The sequence below is a fragment of the Doryrhamphus excisus genome, linkage group LG5 (assembly GCF_037039965.1).
Source record: "Doryrhamphus excisus strain RoL-2023G ecotype Guam linkage group LG5, RoL_Dexc_Guam_v1.1, whole genome shotgun sequence".
Lineage (NCBI taxonomy): Eukaryota > Metazoa > Chordata > Actinopteri > Syngnathiformes > Syngnathidae > Doryrhamphus > Doryrhamphus excisus.
Window position 1 is genome coordinate 3,734,308 of NC_136361.1, and position 25,376 is coordinate 3,759,683.

General features: G+C 37.4%; 2 protein-coding genes and 1 long non-coding RNA gene across 3 annotated transcripts in view; 2 read left to right on the plus strand and 1 right to left on the minus strand.

Annotated features, from left to right (window-relative positions):
* mtmr6 (myotubularin related protein 6) overlaps window positions 1-660 on the plus strand; it is a 9,433-nt gene extending 8,773 nt beyond the window's left edge. The window contains exon 15 of the mRNA XM_078790595.1: window positions 75-660. Coding sequence (XP_078646721.1) covers window positions 75-413 — 339 coding nt within the window. The 3' untranslated portion in view covers window positions 414-660. The remainder of the gene's footprint in view (window positions 1-74) is intronic.
* Window positions 1-21,908, minus strand: part of LOC144898497 (uncharacterized) — a 23,157-nt gene extending 1,249 nt beyond the window's left edge. Inside the window, exons 1-4 of the long non-coding RNA XR_013627375.1 lie at window positions 21,725-21,908; window positions 20,586-20,645; window positions 8,705-8,828; window positions 8,330-8,492 (exon numbers count right to left, since the gene is read on the minus strand). This is a non-coding gene — a long non-coding RNA (uncharacterized LOC144898497). The remainder of the gene's footprint in view (window positions 1-8,329; window positions 8,493-8,704; window positions 8,829-20,585; window positions 20,646-21,724) is intronic.
* Window positions 10,443-14,823, plus strand: LOC131108699 (APC membrane recruitment protein 2). Its single transcript, XM_058059912.2, has one exon. It carries the CDS (start codon window positions 10,590-10,592, stop codon window positions 12,522-12,524), a length of 1,935 nt encoding a protein of 644 aa, XP_057915895.2. The 5' UTR covers window positions 10,443-10,589; the 3' UTR covers window positions 12,525-14,823.
* Window positions 21,909-25,376: the final 3,468 nt, after the last annotated feature.

Here is a 25,376-nt window from a genome sequence, read left to right on the forward strand (position 1 = left end):
CATCTATAAGACAGCTGCACTCTGTTGTTTTAACTTATATTATTAAATTTGTAAAAAAAAATATTCTGATGTAGAGGCTCAACCAGCTCGGCGTGACGCCCATCGTGACCGCAGACCCCCCGGCTCCCCCTCCCACAAGGGATAACCGCTCACTCTCCAACCCTCTGCCTCCACGCCCCGACACACTCATTCTGGGCGCGCCCGTAAATCACAAAGAGGACGGCGAGCACGAGGAAGTCGGCGAGGAGGCCACCGAGAGCACCGACACGGAGCGGACAGTAGAGGGCAGCAGCGGCACGGAGAGTCGAAAGCAGAGCTACGGCGAACTGGAAGGGACATATAACAGCGAGCCGGCCAAAGAGGAGCCGGCCGTGGTGAGTCTGGAGTTCGGGGTGGCGCGCATGACCTGCTGAAACGTGCGGCGCGGGGGAGACCATCTTCTTCTTCGTGTGATTTCCTGTGCTGATTACGTAATAGGCCCGAATGGGCCGCGTTCATGTCTATAGTCTAAATCTCTATGGAAAAGCTTCATTATGTCAAATTGCACCTATAGAAATGCATTGCTTTTCTTTTTTTTAATAAATGTTGGGACGCACAATAGAGAATTAATGAAATGAATAAGATAATAAATTCATCTACAGTAAAATATGGATTTGTTATTGCTTTTTACACTTCATTATATATCCCAAGCGGCGGTGCGCCAAGGAAAAGGAAAGCCATCAACCATGGAAGTGAAAATGACTGTTCTGAATATCATTAACGATCATTTTTTTTAGGGAATGCTAAAGGGGTCATGGATTCGGTGTGCTGCTACAAGACGCTCCGGGAGGAAATGCCTGCAAGACCACCACTGGGGTTAAAATTAGTTGATGAGCCTAATTAATAGGCTTCATTTTAAGACATGTAGTGAAGTCTGCTGTTTTTTTTTCCTGTTAATATTTTTTTGTTAATATTTTTTTCCCACTTAATTATGTCTCCCAAGTGGCAGTACACCAAGGAAAAGGAAAGCCATCAACCATGGAAGTGAAAATGACTGCTCTGAATATGATTAACGATCATTTTTTTTAGGGAATGCTAAAGGGGTCATGGATTCGGTGTGCTGCTACAAGACGCTCCGGGAGGAAATGCCTGCAAGACCACCACTGGGGTTAAAATTAGTTAATGAGCCTAATTAATAGGCTTCATTTTAAGACATGTAGTGAAGCCTGCTGGTTTTTTTTCCTGTTAATATTTTTTTTGTTAATATTTTTTTCCCACTTAATTATGTCTCCCAAGTGGCAGTACACCAAGGAAAAGGAAAGCCATCAACCATGGAAGTGAAAATGACTGCTCTGAATATGATTAACGATCATTTTTTTTAGGGAATGCTAAAGGGGTCATGGATTCGGTGTGCTGCTACAAGACGCTCCGGGAGGAAATGCCTGCAAGACCACCACTGGGGTTAAAATTAGTTGATGAAGCCTAATTAATAGGCTGCATTTTAAGACATGTAGTGAAGCCTGCTGGTTTTTTTCCTCTTAATATTTTTTTCCCACTTAATTATGTCTCCCATGCGGCGGTGCGCCAAGGAAAAGGAAAGCCATCACCATGGAAGTGAAAATGAGCATTAAGCCGAGAAATGGGAGACAAAGCCGCTCGACTGTTCTGATTATGATTAACGATATTTTTTTTTAAGGAATACTAAAGGGGTCATGGATTCGGTGTGCTGCTACAAGGCGCTCCGGGAAGTTATCCTTCCAGACTAGCCTGGCGCAACATTTGAAGAAAGTAGAAATGCCTGCAAGACCACCACTGGGGATAAAAATGAGTTGTTCAGTTATTTTTGTTTCATTAATCGGCTTAATTTTAAGACATGTAGTGAAGCCTGCTGTTTTTTTTTTTACTGTTAGTATTTTTTTTCCCACTTAATTATGTCTCCCAAGCGGCAGTACGCCAAGGAAAAGGAAAGCCATCACCATGACCACCACTGGGGATAAATAGTCATTCAATTGTTATTGTTTCATTAATAGGCTTAATTTTAAGACATGTAGTGAAGCCTGCTTTTTCCTGTTAATTTTTTTTCATGTCCCCCAAGCGGCGATATGCAAAGGAAAAGCAAAGTAACTAACATGGAAGTAATTTAGGAGTGTAACAGATCGCGGCCTAGGTTGGAATTAATTACACAGACAGTTTGCTTGGGAGGTAGGAAATCCAAGAAAATACTACCGGAAGAGGTGCAGAGTCTGGAAGATCTCGATAGCTGCTCTATATAGGAGTCCAGAAATCAATACAGTGTCCCGTAAACGAGTATAACAGTCCCCTTTAAGACATTTTGCAAGGCTTTTTTTAGGTGTAAATTTTACAATTAATTTAAAAATACATTAAAAAAATTTATAAAATAGAGAACTTAAGTTAAAAACTGACCATTTCATCACTTTTTAAGGGTGACTAGGGACAAAATGCTGTTATATAACATCAATAAAAATTGACTTTTCCTTTATAGGGAACCTGTAATTCAACGTTTATGTATACTTACGCATACTTCAATAAAATTGTGTGGACAAAATATAGTGCTGGCCTGACATTTGATGATAAATGTTAACCAGATTAAGAAAATAATCTTTTTTTTTTATTATTACGTCCAAGCACACAGGAAATCAAGTACTTTCATCCCGGCTAAGGGCGCATAGCCAGTCTAATCTGAAAAAAAAATCATACGATTACAAAAAATAAAACATGAAATTGGAAATTACACTAAGTGCATCTTTCCGCAAGTTGGCCCCAGTCATTATTATGATTATTATTTCACTCTCTTCCTGCACGGATAAACCGTGAAGAGGCTCAGCTGTCAACAGTTGCTGTTTGATCCTATTTTACACATTGCATTGATCGCATAAGCGGACTTACTAATGCACATTGATCGGAAAATCCCATTGGTGGACTGTCTGCCAGGGTAATAACTTATGACGGCTGACCTCCACGGGGGGGGGCTGTCAGAAATATACAAGAAGCTCAAACAGCTTCACGCCAATCATGCTTCATGTCAAATGAAAAAGGAACAAGAATTATGGATGTTTTCTCAGATTCAATCAGCAATGCCACAATTCCCACTCCGCATACGTCCTAAGTCTTTAAGTCACATAGCTGTCTCGGTAGAGTTATAGAAGTACTTATGCATGGGGGGCTTTTTATTAGCCACACATAATTGATATTTATTGCGTCGGCCAGGGAATTCGCCGCCACTTAAACAAAACGGGACACGGGCCAAGGAAGAAGTCGTCATGTTCTGGTGCATTTTTACGACATCGAATTAATTACTGACAAGTGCATGCATGTTCATGACATAATTCAAGGTCCATTTATGAAGGTGTGGAATATGGTAATGGTAATAATAATAATAATAATACAATTAAGTACAAATATATTAGAAATTATAATAAAATATATTTTGGAATATTACAAATAAGACACAAAATAATAAAATTATATATATATATATTCACTAAATACAATTATAATATATAAAAATGTAGGCAAATTACTACATTAGGGTAAGAATTTATTAATTATTAAAAGTATATTATTATTATGTATTTGTTATCACATTATTATCATGATTATTATTTGTAGTTTTTTAACTTATGTGATTTATTTAATTCTGGCATAAGCACGAGATCCAATTATGAAGGTGTGGAATATGGTGATGGTAATAATAATAATAATAATAATAATAATAATAATAATAATAAAATTAATTATCAATATATTAGAAATTATAATACAATATATTTTGGAATATTACAAATAATACACAATATATTAAAATTATATATATTGTTTTCACTAAATAGAATTATTATAATATATTAAAATTTAGGCAAATGATTACTTAATAGCGTAAGAATTCATTCATTATTAAAAGCATATTATTATGTATTTATTATCCCATTATTATCATTGTTATTATTTGTATTTTTAAAGTTATGCAATTTATGTTATGCAATTTATTTATTACTATATTTAATATTATTTATATACTATTCATATTTGAATTAATCTATTCACAAGAAACTGTACTTTCTAATAATTTATTTGTATTTATTTATATTTATTCCCGCTTTGAACGAACGATTCTGAAACATTCGAAATTAGTTTTTGTGCATTTAAACTTAAAATATTTAAAATATATATATTTATATTTATATTTATATAAATATATATATATATATTTTAAATATATTTAATATATTTAAAAATATTAAGCATTAGCATGAGGAAATTAAGAAATTATTAAGAAAATACATATTTTTATGTTTGCATCATGTAAATGTATGTAAATAACATTTTTTTATGCAAATACCAAGAAATACTGGTGCTCATATCCTTGCATTTACTAGTAACGTGACATCAAGATTTGCCACCAGATTGGATTTACTGTACATACTGTACATCTCCCCTCAATCAGATTACAAGCCAGTTGCAAAACCTAAAAGGATCCGGTCCGGTACTTCCTGTGCAGCACCAGTCTATGCAAAGTAACGGTTTAATTCCCCCAACTGTGCTGGTGTTGAGCTGCGCCTCTAAATACTTCATTGAATCAGCGCTTGCATCAATGAGCCGGCTCTTTAAAAAGGCGCGTCGGACCACAGAGAGCCGTGTTGTGCGTTACGTGATAATGCACAACAATGGCATAGTGTGACCTTTAACCTTATGAAACGGTTCAGTGTCTAGAATCAAATAAAGACAATCATTCTTGTGTTGCTGTCAATAAAGACAATGTAACTACTACTCGCTACAATGGGGGTTTATACTGTCTTTTCCTATTCATTTTAAATGGCTACTAAACTGTATATATGGATTCACCTGATTTTTAAAGTTATGTAATTTATTTATTATTTTGATTATTATTCATACTTGAATTCATCTATTCACAAGAAACTGTACTTTCTAATAATTTAACTTATTGTATTTGTACAATAAATTACAATAAATTGTATGTATTTATTTATTTATATTTTTCCCGTTTTGAGAGACGAATGTCTCTGAAACATTCAAAATGTTTTTTTAGAGTTTAGAATCAAATAAAGACAATCATTCTTGTGTTGCTGTCAATAAAGACAATGTAACTACTACTCGCTACAATGGGGGTTTATACTGTCTTTTCCTATTCATTTTAAATGGCTACTAAACTGTATATATGGATTAACCTGATTTTTAAAGTTATGTAATTTATTTATTATTTTGATTATTATTCATATTTGAATTCATCTATTCACAAGAAACTGTACTTTCTAATAATTTAATTTATTGTATTTGTACAATAAATACAATAAATTGTATGTATTTATTTATTTATTTATGTTTTTCCAGTTATTTATTTTATTTATTTATATTTTTCCAGTAAAGACAATGTAACTACTACTCGCTACAATGGGGGTTTATACTGTCTTTTCCTATTCATTTTAAGTGGCTACTAAACTGTATATATGATTAACCTGATTTTTTAAAGTTATGTAATTTAGCAAACGGGATTTGGCTTTAACTGTCCATTGCTATTCCTTGGGTGACAGCCTGTCCTTTTCTAGCCTACTTGAGCAAGTTATACCTCATATGAAACATTAAGGAGCCTCTCCCTGGCTTTTGAATCATTCAGGCGAGTGTTGCACGCCAGGCTGGTAGAACACACAAAGGACAAGGAGGGACTATTGTAGCCACCCTTAACATAAACACCAAACCCACATACATTATACAGTATATGCTGCAGCATCAGGTACCTTCCTCTATCACATGACACATTATGAAATGTAGTATATAGAACTGGGATATATATATATATATATATATATACTTAATTTTTTAATTTTTAGTCGATATGAACAGGAGTGGGTTTACTGGTGTGCAAACGTGTTTGGGGTGTTTCCACTTAGAAGGCTTACACACTATTAGCACCACTCCCAGTTGATGACAAACGTAACAAGGGGTTAATCCCAGACAGTTTAAGTCTATGCACACACACACACACACACACACACACACACACACACACACAATTGTTGAAGCATCCGTACTGTAGCTTTGTTTAATCTTGTAACCCTCCTGCAGGCATGGCGGTGTGGCGTGTTCGTGTACACAAAGAAAGGCTGGCACACTTGACCCGAGTCATACTGTGGTTATTATTACCTAAACTGCTGTTCGTTTACATCAGGGGGGGTAAAACTTACTGGGATATATTTTCGGGAAAGATTGGCATTAGCATGGAAAACATGTCCGGACAGATTTATATAAATATTGCATGTATGTAGTGTCAATATTGAGTCCTATATTAGATGTCAAGAAGCACTTTTTGTAATATTATGACATTTTTTTCCCAACTTAATTTTCCAAAAATAATTATTTTTCTAAAATAAAATAAAATAAAAAATAAATAAAATATAAAATAAAAAAAATAAAAAAAAATAAAATAAAATAAAATAAAATAAAATAAAATAAAATAAAATAAAATTTCAACCTCTATGAGAAACTCTTGTGTTTTATGGATATTAAATCAATATGCTTCATTACATTTCAGTACTAATTAAGTAATCCCTCACCACGCTTCAAATTTGCGGTTTCACTATTATTTCATGAATAAATGATGCTGTTTTGTAGTAATTATACAAAAAATATGCACATTTAAAAAAAAAATTTTGGTGCCAAAAATTAAGATTTTTTTCTCCCCTGGTTACTCGATGTTAGTAATGTAACTGTAATGTTCAGTGAGACACACAAGCACCTGACTGGATTGCCGGAAAAACTGGTAATTGTGGTAATTATTCCAAAAATATGCATATTTAAGCAAATTTTACAATTTTTTTTTGGCCAAAAATTAAGATTTTTTTCTCCACAGGTTACTAGATGTTAGTAATGTAACTGTAATGTTCGGTGAGACACACAAGCACCAGACTCGATTGAAGGAAAAACTGGTAATTGTGGTAATTATTCCAAAAATATGCATATTTAAGCAAATTTTACAATTTTTTTTTGGGCCAAAAATTACGATTTTTTTCTCCACAGGTTACTAGATGTTAGTAATGTAACTGTAATGTTCGGTGAGACACACAAGCACCAGACTCGATTGAAGGAAAAACTGGTAATTGTGGTAATTATTCCAAAAATATGCATATTTAAGCAAATTTTACATCTTTTTTTTGGCCAAAAATTAAGATTTTTTTTTCCACAGGTTACTGGATGTTAGTAATGTTACTGTAATGTTCAGTGAGACACACAAGCACCAGACTCGATTGCCGGAAAAACTGGTAATTATTCAAACAATATGCATATTTATGCAAATTTTACATCTTTTTTGGCTATAGGGGTGTTATTTCATGTTTTGAGGGCTCTAACAGTGTTAAAAATCATACTGGTAAACAGGTGGTAAACAGGTTTTCTATGGTTTAACTACAAAACACTGCCGAGCTACCACTACCCTGATGTCGCTTACTGTCCGTCCCCTTACTCGGTTCCCCAAGCAACACATGAACACAAGTGTCATTATGTCTACTGTATTGGGTAAAGGTGACTATAGGGGTGTTATTTCATGTTTTGAGGGCTCTAACAGTGTTAAAAATTATACAAAAATTATAAAAATTATATGGTAAACAGGTGGTAAACAGATTTTCTATGATTTAACTACAAAAATATTCTATTTATAAATGAGGAATATTACTTTGCGTAAATTCAAGTTAACCCATAATAAATAGGGATATTCCATAAAGAAACAAGCTAACTGTGTTAACTGAGTCATATAATGATACTTCATGTTCCCATATCACTATCCGCTATCATCCTGCGGGCTATTCTTCTTGTCAAACACACACACACACCCATGCACTGAAAGCACATCAATATTTGCATCCTGCGGCCTTTTGCAAATACGGGAAGTTCAAACGCGGCTTTGTGGACGACTCAAAAATAACGTTCATGCGAGGAGTGCAGAAACAACAATGAGAGCGAGAGAGAAAATGTCCTCTAACTGTCCCACTTAGCGCTGAGCTTCACTCAGGGGGGATGAAATGGGAACCCTACTTAGACAGATGGGGGTGGGGGGGGAGAAATGTGTGGGTGTGTATTAAGAAACGAGAGTGTGTGTTTTTTTTTGGTCTGCTTGGAGGAAGAAGAATAAAGTTAAGCCCAAGCTGGAATAACATTGACATGCAGAGTTACGCCATAAAGTACGAGACACATGAGTCTTTTGTTTCATGGAGCGATATCGCTCGTCAATTCGTCAGCCATCTGCTGCTCAGCACCGTGCTGCCATGGGAGAGGGGGGGTATGTGTCAGGGGGCTTTCGGCTAGTCAACATTACACGTACCTGAGACTGACTGAGCAGTAACGTGGGCAGGTGATGGAGCGAGATGCGGGGAAGCCCTTTGGAGAACGTGTTTGTGTGGATCTGCGTCGCCTCGGGCGCATGAATGCAGACATTGTTTGATAGCAGTGGGCTGGAAGCGGGGAGCCTTCAGTGCCCATGGTTACTGAGGAGGAGGAGGAGGAGAAAGAAACAGGAGGCGGAGGAGGTTTGTATGTGGGTCGGGGTATCATGGAGATTCAAGGGAAGGGGGGGTTGGGTGGAAGCATCAAGGCGGAAAAAAAGGAGCACAGACAGTAAAAGGAAAGCACATAATAAATCAATTAGAGCTTAATTCTTCTTGGGGAAGAAGAACTACAGAAGAACTTTAACTCGCACCTTTGCCACCAGGTCCTCTTTTAGTGACCTCTGACCTCACACTTGTTCTCCACAGACACACTCTATATCAGGGGTCTCAAACTCAATTTACTTGGGGGCCACTGGAGCTAGGGTCTGAGTGAGACTGGGCCGCATCAGGCACCCCCCCAAAAAAACAAAAAAAACGCATTTATTAAAAACATTTTTTTTTTAAATTCCAATTTTCTACAAGAAAAGCTCTGATAAAACATTCCACTGTTCTCAAATATCTTACTTTTTATTTTTCTACACTAAATAAGATGAAAAATCAATAAACAAATCAAGAATAAAGAAAATCAATCAATCAGTAATACATAAATAAATATAATAATAATAATAATAATAATAATAATAATAAAAACTTAAAAAAACACAGTTGGTGGGTACACAAATTATTTTTTTCAGATTAAAATTAACAAAAAAAAATAGTAAAATAAAAAAATAAAACTCAAATTATATTAGGAAAGCAGGAAGTGAACAAATGTAACAGTTACTGATTGTAAAAGCACCAGACGGAGGGGTAGGATTTAATAAGCTTTGCTTCTTCCTACTCCTTTCGGACATGTGGAACTGTGAACTGATTATGTGATGCATTCAATTGTAATCTGATGCATGTTCAAATGAAATTAAACCATTACCATTACCATTTAGCTATTGTCATGTCATTTATTGACATGTATACGCCAAAACACGGGAATAACAGAACTACTCAGCTAGCATTAAATTCACTGACGAGCTAAACAACTGCATCCCAACAGCTGAGAGTAGGAACCAACATTTTATAGAGTATGTAGAGATAGTAGTAGCTTCAAATGCTGCTACTACAGTTCTAAAATAAAAATAAGTAACACTTGTCTCCCCACCAGGACCATATGGTCAATATCATGTCCAAGAGGTAAGTCTGAGCTCTTTCTCTGAGGCCAACAGCGCAGAAATATTTCCCTAATTCCATATCCCGGCTTAAGCCTACTCATACTGGTGATCAGCAGCAGGACGTTGGGTGATTCAAGCTGTGTTTTGGCATGACTGTTATGTTTACTCACCATGCTATCATACATTTAAGCATAAATCCTAGCTTTGACTTGCTCTCAAGTTAAAAACAAACGTTTAAAGATATAGATGAAGTAGTATTTGCCTCCCTTGCCTACAAGATAAGGGGGACATGGGGACAGGGTGATGCAAGTTTGCGGATAAAATGGCAATTGAACGCAGTAGTTTCATGGATGCTATATGTAATGTAATGTAAAATTTCAGAAAAAGCTGAGATTAATAAATACAGTTGAACTTACAATCCAATACATTTACATATATGTTATTTATCATACATATTGTACATAATATATAATATTTTATACGTAAATTTTGTTTTTATTTATTTTGTGTAAATTTTTTTCATTTAAAAAACAAATTTTCAAAATATTTCACCCCATTATGAAGCTGAAAAAAATTACCAAAAATATTAAAAATACCTATTTTTATGGTATTTTTTTAAATTGCATTTTTTAAAATAATCTTTTCCATTTGCATTCATTATTTAAAAAACTAGTTGGAAAAAATAGAGCAGCAGTGGACTGGTGTCGGGAGTGAATGGGGAGGGGGCAGACACTGGCGCCTCGCCAACGTTGACGAAAGCTGCTTAGCCCACCCAGTTGCCATGGATACAGTGAGGAGCAGCGGTCGAGAGAGCGAGAGAGAGAGAGAGAGAGAGAGAGAAAAGCAGCAGGCATGCAATAAAGGCAGCCAGAGTGGGAGTGAAAGAGCTGTGGGAAGCAGAGTGGACAGAGAGAGAGAGAGTGGATGTCCAGCCAGAAAGAACCCAAGAGGAAGGAGTCAAAGTTCTAGCGGAAGAGATAGATTGCTATACACAATGGAGGTGCATACGGAGTGCGCGGATCCACCCGCGGCCCCTCAGTGTGACCCCCAGCCCACGGGGAAGATCAACAAAGCCGCGTTCAAGCTCTTCGGAAAGCGACGGACCGGTACCGGAATGGCTAGCTTCTTCTCCTTCAGGAACAAAGGAGCCCAGCTGAGTGGTGGTACAAACGGGAATTCTGACACAAGGAATTCCATGAACGGGAATGGTTCAATGTCATCGGTTGAGCTGGTGAGGAGCAAAACGCATGATGGACTCACCGGATCCAACAATGACGCTGACGGACAAAAAGGGGAGGTGCTGGAAGCAGGGACAGTGAGGTCCCTGAGTAAATCGCTAAGTTTCTTCTCCCTGCTGCGACGTGGGAGTTTTAGGTCAAGTGAAAATGGCGGACTGGTTCGGAGAGGGAGAGGCTTGAAGGGATTTTTCAGCAGCATGCGATGGAGACGTAAGGACAAATCAAACGACGGAGACGGGGAAGAGCTAGAACGCCGCAAGGATGTCGATATTGCCAACCCTGAAAAAGCAAAGGATGTCACCCTCACACTTGAACCGACGCCACATCACCACCAAGAGGATCATGGGAAAACGGAAGTAGAATGTAACCCCCAAGCGGCCGACGCTAACGGTACCGGCGCTTCCCTGACGCCCACACATTGCGTAGCCATGCTTGGCGCATCCGGTGAGCCGGATTCCCCTTCTGACTCGCCTTTGCACCCAGTCACCTGCAACGCCAAAGCTTCGGTTTCTAGCCTCACGCCCTCCCTCGCCACGCCCCCTTTGGAGCGTTGCAGCACAGGTGACCCGCCGTCGGAACCCTCGGTTGACCGCTTGTGCTCTCTTCTCTTTAACGATGTCACATCTCTTAAGAGCTTTGATTCGCTCACCGGCTGCGGGGACATTATCGCGGACGCAGATGAGGACACGGCAGGAAATGGGGGCAGCGGTACCAGTAGCAGCAGCAGTGGGGGCGGAGGTGGGATTGAAGGAGGAGCCGGCGCCGTTCGACCACGAGGCACCTGTTCCGTAACACGTTGCTCCCCGTCAAAAGTGGCTTTACCGGTGTTCACTACATCGGTTTCGCTTCCTGTCCGTGCTCGGGTGACACCCACGCCTCAACCACCTCCGGTGGGAAGCGGCGTGGTGGCATATATGGGCGGCGGCGAGGAAATGGCGAGTCCAGAAGCAGTGGATGACGCAGACATGCAGGGGCTCTGGCATATGTTACCTTCCACCGGGGACAATTCCCCTGCTATGCCGCGATTCCATTCCAATTCCACTTCCACTTCCACGTTCTCCCCTCGCAGTCTCGATGCCGCCAGCAGCCACCAACCTTCAGCCAAGCTGAAATCTTTAGGCTTGAGTAAGATTCCAGTGGTTGGTGGAGCAGGAAGTCGGGTTTCAAAACCCTTCCCACCTCATAGTCGCCACCCGGCATCACCCGGGGAAAAAGAGCCACTCAGCGACGAAGGTTACTGGGATACACCCACAGCAACACCCACAGCAACACCTGATGAAAGTGGGCATCAAACCAAACACAACTTATCACGTGACAGTTGCTCTGGAGACCACCTCTACGACCTCTACAACGCGGGGGACGAAGACCAAAACAGTTCTTCGTCCTTGTCAACCGAATGCAAACTCAGCCCACCTTCCTCGTCATCGTCCTCTTCATTCCGGTCCATAAAAGGTAGCGCTAGCCTTCCCCGGGAGTCCAAAATCCCGGTAAGCGCCAGACAAACCACACCCCCTCACTCTGCAAGCCAATCAGCTCTGTCGTCCGTCCTGGAGGCGGAATCCTCTCCGCCAAAGACCCAAGCGCCCCTTCCGGCTCGCACTAGGATCCCAGTATCTAAGGTACCAGTGCGTCGCTCAGGAAACAAACCCGCCGTCACAACCAGAATTCCGACAACTGCTTCCAAGAAGTAGTCCATCCTTATCCTTAACCCCTACCTGCCTCGATGAACTTGTGAGGCTGACCCTTCCCGCACGGAGCCAAAGTTTTCCCAAGCCAAGAAAAATGTTGCGCTGTAGAGTTAATGGTTTGGAAATTCCGACAACAATGAGGGCTTATTCACCTGGGAGAAGTCGCAAAGAGACTCCAACTAAACCGGGATTACTTTGAAAGTTGACCCCGGACAAAACGTTCACGTTACAAATACCTGGGAAAACTGCAAGTCTGAGGGTCTGATTTGAAAGCATAACCTGAGCTGCTTTTTTGATAATCTTTTACAAAATCAATTTGTAACAAAATGACCTTTGAATAATTGTATTCAATTTTATAATTTTGTTTTATTTTAATTTTATTATAATTTCTCAGCAAGCGAATCAGAGGTTTAAAATAAAACGACTTTACTCTCTAAATGTATTATTAGGTTTATTAGGTTGGGGGAAAAACTTTGTTATATATTTTTTATTTTAATTTTAATTAAAAATATTATTAAAGTCAAAATATAATTTAATTTAATAATCTTATTATTATTATTTTATTTTTTGTTATATTTTTATTTATTTTATTTACCAGTCCAGGTCAAGAACTTTGACATGTTCACCTTACAAATACCTGGAAAAACTGCAAGCCTAAGGGTCTGATTTGAAAGCATAACCTGAGCTGCTTTTGTGATAATCTTTTACAAAATCAATTTGTAACAAAATGACCTTTGAATAATTTTATTTTCGAGCCAGAGTGTCGAATTGACCTGAATGTAAGACAGAATTTGACAAATCATTTGTCTTTGGGTCTAAAGAGTTATCCATGCAAACCAATCAGAGGTTTTCTTCCTGTCATTCACACAGTGTCCTAGTGGTTAGCATGTTTATTTTAATTTTAATTTATTTAAAAATGAATGAATGAATATCTTGCTTATTTGGTCTCACATTAAGGGTCGTCTTATATTCAGGTCAATACGGTAGTTTGGAGCACAGTGGACAATAGCCATGCCATGTTAAAAATAAGAAGCCATTTTTTTTTATTGTTTTCTTATGGAATTGACAAAAAAAAAGCATGTATTTGCGTTAACTACTTCTCAATTCTGAATTGTTTGATTTGTGCATTCCTGTAAAACTAACTGCATTTCTGGGAAGTTCCTCCAAACTCTGGGATTTATGACTTTTTACAGGTGGGAATGTCAATACACGCTAACACGACAGGCACTCCCATTGCATGCAGGGCACACATACATACATGCAAGGCACAAAGGTCAGGGTTCACGATGTTCTCACTTTGTAGCTCCACTGGATGACTTTGTTCTAAGAACACAATAATTCTATGTTTTTCTTATATTCTCCTACCTGCACGGATTCAGACTGTGATTACTCCATCTTAATAATCCTTTATGCTAACATACTGTAGATGTCAATGTTTACAGGGCGGGATCCTTTCTTTCTGAATATGCCTGGAACTGTTCTTTTTTTTTTTTTTAAATATTGCTGTGACCCCAAAATAGCAACTATTTCTATTATTGGACCGACACCCAAAAAGCCATTGTGTGTTGTTGGATACACTGTAGAACCCAAGGAGCTATTCCAGTTGTGAATGGAACTGAATGTACTGTAGCTTGACGTCTTTGTAGGTCGACCAGCATATATATTTTTTGTGCGTCTTTTAGTCTGGTTTTTATAGCATCGGGACAAATGACTGTATAGTTTTTAACGCCCCAATTAAACTGAGTATAAAAAGCTACCAAAAAACATAATTTAGCATTTAGTTCCTCCGGGATTTTTATATGCAAAGTCATTTTTTTCCACTCTCGGGGCTCATGATAGTCATTCCATAAAGCTTAAAAATTTGATTATTGATCAATTCCAGGTTTGTATAACTTGATCACAGAGCATTTCATACAGAAAAGTCAATAAGGAAATAAACATAATTTGTCTTGTTTATTTCTTGCCTATGCAAGCGCTTTTATTCTGCTTATTGTGGTTTACTTGGTCGTTGTGGGATTGGGAAGCAATTCAAGACTGCTACTTACTATTCTCAGATAGCAAAGAAAAAGTACTGTCTAAGAAAACAACAATAAAACATTTCAAAAATTTATAAAAGTATTTTAATTTACTAAAAAAATCTAATTTTTAAAATTTTCACTAAATATGACTTAATTTTCTGCCCTCCCACAAAAATGTCGGCCTGATGTACCGCCACCACCTGCTACATTTTGTCTCTTTTGTCATTTTGTTTGATGTGAAGTCTCCACTTTTCATGTTTAATAAATAAACCTGTTTATTCTAATGCATGAGTGTCTGTGCTTTTTAAACTGTCATAGCTTTTCTTCATGAAAATTAAAGTATATGGACTTTTATATGAGACTGGGATTATTTACCGAGTAGTTTCAGTCACGGAGGATCAAACTAGCAACCTTTGTCTACTGCCTGACAGAGAGGAAGTGATCAACGGTGACGTCGCAAAGCGAATTTTTGTAGTGGTGTCGCTGCAGCGGGAGACGGAATTGGTGCAGTGTAAATCCCTTTTGTAATGGTGCAGCAACCCCCCCCCAACCCCCTCCATCCTTGCTCTCTGTTCCGTTTGGGCACACTGAGGTTTATGTAAAAAGCTTACGTAAGACCACCGCTTGTACCAGCCCGTCGGTTCAAAGCTGCCGTGATGCTGACAGGGGAGGACGGAGAACATGCGTGCTGCAGGTTGATGCACAGCATCCTCATCTCTTTGTTCCATCAATATGGCTGCTTCTGTTTGTTTTCGTTGCGTTTGGGGCCCGCAGCCTTCTGGAATTGGTGCGGGACAGGTGGCATCGGGTTTGGGCTTGACAACAAAGTCATTTTGAAAATGACTGAAGTGTGTATTTTTTAGCTTTGAGCAGCAAATATGTGATAATGTGATGCTACAAAAGTATAAACAAAAGAAATGTATAAATAATATATTTTTTGAATAATAATAATTGTAATATAATAATACAAATTAATATATATATTAATAATTAAAAAAATAATGGCATATTAATTTACATATGATCATATTATCACTATCCTTGTGTATGCAGACAAGTATAATTGAAAAGCTGTAACCCGCATCTTGCATGGTAGTCCCTGCACAGCGGTTCCCATGGTAACTGCACTAGGTCAACCAATGAAAAAAGGGGGGCTGGGCAGGAAGACACTCTTTCAGCATGGTGGTGGTGGCAGCTGCCACGCTGTGTGACACTTGTTACTGGAGAGGCTCTCGGGGGGAGGGGGGGGGGCGTCGTTTGCTGACACACCCACTTGTCAATAATTCATCAACCGACACGCTGGTGACTTTGTGAACCGCCATCATCACCGGCTATGATTTCATCGGATGGGGGGGGGGGGGGTAAAAGGCTCGAATGATGCCAAGTGATGCATTCTAATGATTGACATGGCGGTTCTTCAAATATAGAACAAAGATTAACATGACAAATCCAAATATTTAACACTATAATGAGGGCCTCCCTCTTGCACATGTTCCATTCATGTTCTCATTTAGTGATACAGACAAAAGTAGTATGACAGTAGTACTAAGTAGCAAGACAAAATAAGTATAAAGTACAGTCCCAAAGCTTCACAAACAGCTACAAACCACCCCCAGCAAAAACACTTACTTACTATAACATTGTTGTCCACATTACAAGAGTTAATACAGTACAATATAAACTAGAAGAATCACAATGTCTCATTGTTGTGAAACACTGGCCTCTAGTGGTCAAGCATATGAATGTGCGCTTATTACTGGAGCCTTGCTGTACCGCCATACATTATCGATGTGAAACACCGGCCTCTAGTGGTCAGGATATGAATGTGCGCTTATTACTGGAGTCTTGCTGTGCCGCCATACATTATCAATGTGAAACACCGCCCTCTGGTGGTCAGTATATGAACGTGCGCTTATTACTTGAGCTTTGCTGTGCTGCTATGTAATATGACCGCTGTGAAACACTGTCCTCTGGTGGTCATTGTGGGGAAGTGCGCTTATTATTGAAGCCAATATGCAGAATGGAGGACTAAATTAAGCTAATTGGGGAATATATACATAAATAAATATATAATATATACATATAAAAATATATACATGTCAAATAAAATAATATATGTGGTGTATGAATATATAACATTTTAAAAGATAATGCTTTGGCATTTTAAGATTTCGGTGCACTTCTCCAAAGAAAAACGAGGGAAGTACAAGCATTTATATTTGGGTTTCGAAATGGGTTTATTGGTGGCAGACGCTGAAAAATGCTGACCTTTGGTGCCAATAAAAGAAAAAAAGTCAGGTGATCGCTCAAGGATGTAAACTCTGTGACTGAACCCGGGCTATGTCACGAGCTTAAAATGTCACACTGATGCACCGTTTAGGGTCAAACGGTCAACCGGCCATCACTGCCGTGTCATCACAAATGAGGCACAAAATGACATGTTTTCCCTGAACTGCTTCAGATGCTGATGCGGCATGTTCAAACCAGTTTCAAGTGTTTCGTTACGTCTAGTCTAGGAATACTTTTTTGTTTTCTTAGCTGTGGGTAAAATGCTGACGCTGGCAACTGAACATAAGGTCAGTCTTCTGCTTGGCCATTGGAAAACAAATTGAAGCCATACTATGCATGTTTAACCATTTAAGCCGAGTATTTTATTTATATAATTTATTTTAACAAAATGGAAATATTATGCCAATAAATTAATCTAATTTAATAATGTAATAAATTTTATACATTTAATTAATTAAATTTAATTAATAAATTATGCACCACCAGAAATGGTAAAAAAAATGAATAGAATTACTTTTAAAAAATGGAAAAAAATGTGAAAAAAGCAAAATATTAAGAGAAAAAAAGTAAGTTTTACGACAATAAGCTAATATTATTATGGGGGGTGGGGGGGGTCATTTTAGTAGCATTTAGAAACATCCATTCTGGAAAACAAATTGAAGCCATACTATGCATGTTGAACCATTTAAGACAAGTATTTTTATTTAAATAATTTATTTAAATAAAATGGAAATATTATGGCAATAAATTCATAATATTATGCACCACCAGAAACTGTAAAAAAAATAAGTAAATAAAAACATTTTAAAAAATAGAGAAAAAAAAATTGAACAAAAAAACCATCTGGAATTTTACAAGAAAAAAAGCCAAATTTTAAGAGAAAAAAATGTAGTTTTACGACAATAAAATAAATAATATATAAAGAAATAATAATAATAAAATGGAAATATTATGGCAATAAATTCATAATATTATGCACCACCAGAAATGGTAAAAAATAAATAGAAACATTTTAAAAAATAGAAAAAAAATTGAGAAAAAAAAAACCTGTGGAATTTTACAAGAAAAAAACCCAAATTTTAAGAGGAAAAAAATTTAATTTCACGACAATAAAATAAATAATAAAAAAATAACATCAAAATAAGAAAATGGAAATATTAATGCAATAAATTCATAATATTATGCACCACCAGAAATGGTCAAAAATAAATAGAAGCATTTTAAAGAATGGAAAAAAAATGAGAAAAAAAACGTATGGAATTTTACAAGAAAAAAAAAACAAATATTAAGAGGGAAAAAAAGGTACAGTTTTAAGCCAATAAGCTAATATTATTATGGGGGTGTTGGGGGGGGGGGGTCATCTTAGTAGTATTTAGAAACATCCATTCTATATATATATATATATATATATATCATTTGGTTGGTTTACAAAGTGACAAAATGGCCCTTACATCCAAGCCTACTAAGTGAGGGCCATACTGAACTCAATCACTGCATTACCAAATTCTACCACTGGAGGGTGCTCAAGCACCATCAATTAATAGTTCTTTTTTTTAAAAGACTATTTTCTCTGGACTCTAACACACACACACTGTAACCTGGACTCTAACCACACACTTTTGAGTAAATGGGCTGCTATTTGTACAAGAACCTGATCCAGGAAGGCCTCTGTCGATGCACTAAAAACCTTCACATCATTTCATTTGTTACACCCCCGTTTTGCTTTTTACGCTTATTTCTGGTACTCGGCTTATTGAGCTCCATTTACATGCAGAGGTACAGTGTAGGCCTGTCAGAGGGACTTTTTAAGCTATTCTGGGATGCCATGAATCTTTGTTGGCGCTGCCATTCTATCCAGAATTGGGTGAGGCTGCCACAATTTGACTTAACATGCATGCTTGTGGCATCACTGTGACATTCATGCAGACCTGAAGTGATGGAAATGCTGAGGCTGAGTCCTTTTAGAGCTGTGGTTCTCAACTGGCGGGTCGCGGGTCCATTCGGATATTTCCATTTTGATATTTAATTTTCCATTCATGCATTATTTGTATGCATGCAGATATGTTTTTCTTTGTTTCCTTGACAGAATTCCTTATACATTCCTTGAAAATGCACTTAAGTGTATTAACCATTCAAAAAATGTCAAGGGATTTAAAAAAGTGATTTAAATAAAATAATATAAATAAAATTATTTTTAAAAAATTAAAAATGAATAAAAATGACTTAAAAATATAAAGTACACAAAATGAAATAAAATAGTGTAGAAATAAATTAACCAAAGGAATTAAATAGGAAAATGGCAATGGCTTAAATAAAAGTTTTAAAAAATGACTTAGAAAAATAACTTCTAAAAAATGAAAAAATGAAGAATTAAATGATTAAATAATAATAATAAATGATTAATAATAATAAATAATTAAATAAATTAAAAATAAAATCAAACAAGATTTTAAAAATGTCAAGAAAATTAATAAAAAAGAACAAATGAAATTATAAAATGTAAAAACAATAAGATCATGAATGAATTAAATAAAAATGAAGTGTAAAAAAGAAAGTATAAAAAAATAGAAAAATGACACAAAAGTATAAAAAACTAATTCAACAATGAAAGGAATAAATAAAATAATAAAGACGTTCATATAAAAATGAGAGTGGCTAAAATTAAAAAAAATAATGAAATATTTCTAAAAACAATAATGACAAAAAAGTGGAACATACAAAAATAAAATAAAATAAAATAAAATAAAATAAAATAAAATAAAATAAAATAAAATAAAATAAAATAAAATAAAATAAAATAAAATAAAATGTAGGTCCCAAGTTTCGAGCATTGGTTCTGATTCGGTTCAATTTGTATTGGGAAACTGGTAATATTAGTAATAACTGGTAATATATAACCCATGGGGGTTCCACCCCACTATTTGAGAAGCACTGGTTTGACGTATTAAATGCAAAGATTGCAATAAAACACATCAGAACATTCCAGACTGGACCCACGGATACTCCGGCACAAACTCAATTTGTAGTTTTTCTAACATCAAAATATCTCACATTTTCAGATCCCTATTTCATGTAAATTAGAAACAGAACTGTACAAAATATGCACACCCCCACCATACCAAAAATATGATTTTTTTTTCTCTTTTGCTGCAACCACAGCAGACAGATGTGAACGCACAAATGGACACAGTTATCCTCTACTGCTGCTCTTAAAACAGCCACACAGCAGTTTAGAGAAACATGATGCCCTGACCATAAAAGTGTGTGTGTGTGTGTGTGTGTGTGTGTGTGTGTGTGTAGTTTTGAGTGGTCTCAGCTGCATGGGCCGCGCTGCAAATGACAGCCAATCAGTGCTAATTCAAAATCAGAGTGCTTTTGACGGCTCTACCCGGGGGAACGGAGTAGTTTGTGTGCATGACAATGTGTGTGTGTGTTGCGTTCACTGTACAGTACACTACACCTGCTTCTCATTGCACAAAAGAGTCGGACAAAATCTGTTTCCTGATTTATTCAGCTTTCATACGCCCATGGTTTATATAGATTGGAGTTGATTTACTTTAAAAAGGCTTGAGTTTACTACATATAAAGTATAATAAAAATATATGCATCAGAATTCATAGTACATGTCGGAATTTATGTTTGAATCGCAGCTCCCCCATTCCCTGCAGCACTCATGCAGCCCAAAACACAAAAATAGGTCACAGGTCCTCCCCGAGCCTTTTGAACGAACACTTTAAAAGTTGCAGAAACATCATACCTTCGTCACCGTGACAGTGAGCCGCAGAAAGGAAACCCGATGCTCCCGTTTCTGAAGTGACTTGAACATGGCGTGGGAAGGGGGATGTCATGGAGGAGAAGAAGGAAAGAAGAGCACAATTAGGGTCTTCTGACAGATGGGCTTCACACCAAATTTCTCTTCCTGCAGGTATCACGCAGGCGCCGGGCTTCTTGGGACCTCAAACACCCCCCCCCCCACACACACACACACTTACGTCATGTATGACATATGTTGTCGGCAACGCCAAGGTTTTTTTTCCACATGACATGTATGTTCGTTAAGAAATAACGGTGTGGTTGTGGATTCACTGTCACTTCCTGGACGGGAATGTGGGTTGAAGCAGTGCTTTTCAAATATGCTCCAATTTCAGATCAACATTTGCAATAATAGTCAATAATGGTCATGTAAAATGTATCATCAAGCTAATTCTCAAGCTGTTACCATATAGCTTTTAAGGTAGCATGTTAAATAAAGAAAAAAGTATGACATTTTTTTGGACCAGTATCAATAATGCTTAAGCTAATTCTCAAGCTGTTACCATATAGCTTTTAAGCTAGCATGTTGAATAAAGAAAAAAAGTATGACATTTTTTTTGGACCAGTATCAACAATGCTTAAGCTAATTCTCTAGCTGTTACCATAGAGCTTTTTAAGCCAGCATGTTAAATAAAGAAAAAAGTATGACATTTTTTTGGAACCAGTATCAATAATGCTCAAGCTAGTTCTCAAGCTGTTACCATATAGCTTTTAAGCTAGCATGTTAAATAAATAAAAAAGTATGAAATTTTTTTTGTACCAGTATCAGTAATGCTGAAGCTAATTCTCAAGCTGTTACTATAAAGCTTTTAAGCCAACACGTTGAATAAAGACAAAAGTATGACATTTTTTTGGACCAGTATCAGTAATGCTCAAGCTAGTTCTCAAGCTGTTACCATATAGCTTTTAAGCTAGTATGTTAAATAAAGAAAAAAGTATTACATTTTTATTTGGACTATAACATAACAATTGTATAATTATAATAATAACATTGATAATTTTAGCTGTATATACATCAAACAAAGTAAAATCCATACAATACATTCAAATGACGAATGAAATGGATACATAATAATAACTTACCGAACGTTCAGCTGGTTGAAGACTTGTTGGACGAGCCATGCTAACTGTTTGCATTTTAGCTGTTTAATGCTAGTACGCTTAATTAACAAATTAACTTTAAAGAGTTTTATATACTTTAACTGTTTGATATACACTTTGATATACTCACTATATTCGCTGACTTGGGATTTCGCAGGTACCTTTGACTGGCCCGGCACGCAACTTGTTTGGTGTTTCCTTTAAACCGGTCCCCCGGTCCCTGTTTTAAAGGTTCCTACTTTAACATTACAATCCTATTGCGGCAGACACTGGCTTTCTACTTTGCTACGAATTATTCAGTGAATTAAATATAATTTATTATCTTCTTTGTCGCATTTTGTGCAGCCGTATTTTTTTTTAAAGTAGACATTTGTTGAACGCTAAGAAATACGCACGTGTGCCTGAACGTCTCATCAGCTGTACAATAACCGAGACGTAGTCATACAATTCGTCGAAAACCAAGGTTTGGCTGTACTTCATTCAGTGTGAGAGGTCTCCTTGTAAGACACAAGTAGTCTCTTACCTCCATTACTCTCCCTCTTCTCGCCCACTTGTTCTTCTTCTTTGCCTCCGTGTCACATTTTGGCTTCCGCTCTCCAGGGATAAATGCCAGATTACATGGTGTAGTATTTTTTTATCCCTAGTATATTAACCCACGAAGCTTACACAGCATCAAAGCTTGTGGAGATGCACGCACACACACACACACACACACACACACACACACACATACAGTAAATGGTATACAGTATATTATAACTGGAAGTGTGCAAAGTGCCTCCTTTGATCTTTCTAATTACCCACTGACACACTCTGTACCCAATGCACAGATACCCCGATACATGTAGACATATATGTACAATTCGACACAGGTCTGCGTATTCTTCCAGTATTTTTCCATCAGTTGCATGTAAGTGTTGTGCAACTTTGATTGTGCTTTGTGATTTTGTGAAGTATTATTCATTATTTGTAAATAGAACATTTTTGTAGTTAGAGCAAAAACTTCTATATATTTTTTTAAAACATTAGAGCCTTGTGGACATGAAATAGCATCCCTATAGTCACTTTGACACTCATTCATTCATTCATTTTTGACCGCTTATCCTCACGAGGGTGTACATATTTGCTAAATAGTACATGTACACCACTATACAAGCTGTACACTGACTACTCTATACCCAATGCACAGATACCCCGACAAAATGAACGCATCATTTCATCATCTCATCGAAATCCACGAGTAAATAGTGATTTCGACGTCACATGTTCATAACCCCTCCAGAAAGTGAAAGTTAAGTTTGTGTGAAAGTGAGAGTAATGTAACATACTGTATTTTTCCATCAGTTGTATGTAAGTGTTGTGCAACTTTGATTGTGCTATGTGAGCTTATGTGTTTATTGCCAGACCCGACTGTGATAAGTGATTTTTTTGGGAAGTATTATTCCTTATTTGTAAATAGAATATTTTTTCTTCTGTTTTTTTTTAAACATTAGAGCCCTGTGGACATGAAATAGCATCCCTATAGTCACTTTTACACTCATTAATTCATTCATTTTCTATCGCTTATCCTCACAAGGGTGTACATATTTGCTAAATAGTACATCTACACCGCTATACAAGCTGTACACTGACTACTCTATACCCATACCCCGACATGTGTTCGCTCATGTACACAAAAAAATGAATGCATCATCTCATCGAAAATCCACGAAAAAATTCCACGCTTTTGGGAAGACTTTCTAAGATTTAGAGCAGGGGTCTCAAACACGCGGCCCGTGGGCCAAATGTGGCCCGCAGGAAACTAGTTTGAGGCCCCCGCCTTGATATGAAAGTTTAATGCTAGTGTGTAAGTTTGATATGGATGCTGTATGGTATCATGTACCCAGAAATTACGTTTTACCCGACCCGACTGTGATAAGTGATTTTTTGTGACGTATTATTCCTTATTTGTAAATAGAATATTTTTTCTTCTATATACGTTTTTTTAAACATTAGAGCCTTGTGGACATGAAATAGCATCCCTATAGTCACTTTGACACTCATTCATTCATTCATTTTCGACCACTTATCCTTATTTGCTAAATAGTACATCTACACCGCTATACAAGCTGTACACTGACTACTCTATACCCATACCCCGACATGTGTTCGCTCATGTACACAAAAAAATGAATGCATCATCTCATCGAAATCCACGAAAAAGATCGTGATTTCAAATAGTACATGTGCACCGCTATACAAGCTGTACACTGACTACTCTAAAAGTGCATTGGTGTCCTTTGAATGAAATATTTGCAGATATGCGAGCTACTGTACGTGATGCTTTCAAGTATTGGCTTGAGTGGCTTGTCAAAAACCTTTAAGGATGCGTCATAAGATTTTCAACGCTCTGTTTGCTTGTCAAGATTGTCACATTCTTCATGCTCCATTAGTTATATTCTGGTATATACAAAAAAAAAAAAAAAAAAAAAGGGAAAACACAAACAACCTTTAAGCCAGCATGTTATACTTAAGTTTGGACATTTTGGAATTCCACTCACCCGTAAAGCGTATATACAGCCTATAATTCCCAACACTTTTGTCCTTTGCTGACAGCCGACTCTTGAATTCCCCTCAATTACCCTTCACTAAACCTGGATTTACAGAACGACAAGTGTCACAAAACCGCAACAACACCCCGACGGTATTTAACACGCGTGGTGCCAAATCTCCTCGCCACGCGGCGGGATCCGTCTTGTAACGTGAGGTGCATCACAATCAAGTCTAATTGGACAGGTGTTTGCATGTCTTTATTGATGCTAAACCGTCATGTCAGCACGAGAGCCCCGAAACAGCACGACACCCCGAAAAAAATAGCAGCGAACGGGATTAGCTCCGTGGTACGGAATAGGCGGGAAAAGCTTTTCCATGTCATCATTTGAGAGGAAATGTAGATGGAGGGTATAAAAAGAGAAGAAGTGGGGGGGGTAGCGAGATTAAAGAAGAGTAGCGCTCACAGTGTGGGGTAAGCGGGACTCATCTCTTGTCAGCCACCCCTGGTGGGGACCGTGTGGCCCCCACATGGAGAAACAGAGACAGACACTGATGCTGCACTACACCTCAAAACCACTCTCATTTAGTCCGGGATGACAAAAAAGGAGATAAACAGCAGGGGAATCGGTCTTTTTTTAAAAATAATAGCATGCAACTACAACATCTGGGCAACAACTTTTCTCGAACATGCAAAAAAAAATCGATTTCAGCTAAACAAGTGCTGCAGGCTTCCATTTTCCAACACATGTGCATAAAAAAAAAAAAAAAAAAAATTCCCAGCCACTTGAAGCTCTCCGAAGTGACCCCACGGAGCAAAGTGAGGCTTTAAAGTGAGCAAAAACACCCTGTTGTTGATGTCACCCGAAAAAGGTCAACAAGAGGGTGATGATGAGCTCCATGAATGAGACGATACCTGCGTGGCTACTTCAGGTTACCTCGGGTCGTGTTCGGTCATTTTAGAGTGGAACCTCCACATTGAAAGCAACAGAAGTGGCGCAATCTGAATTTCTCAATCCAGCAAATGTATGGAAAAAAATACATACTGTATTTTTCCATCAGTTGTATGTAAGTGTTGTGCAACAGTTGCTGATGTAAATGATGC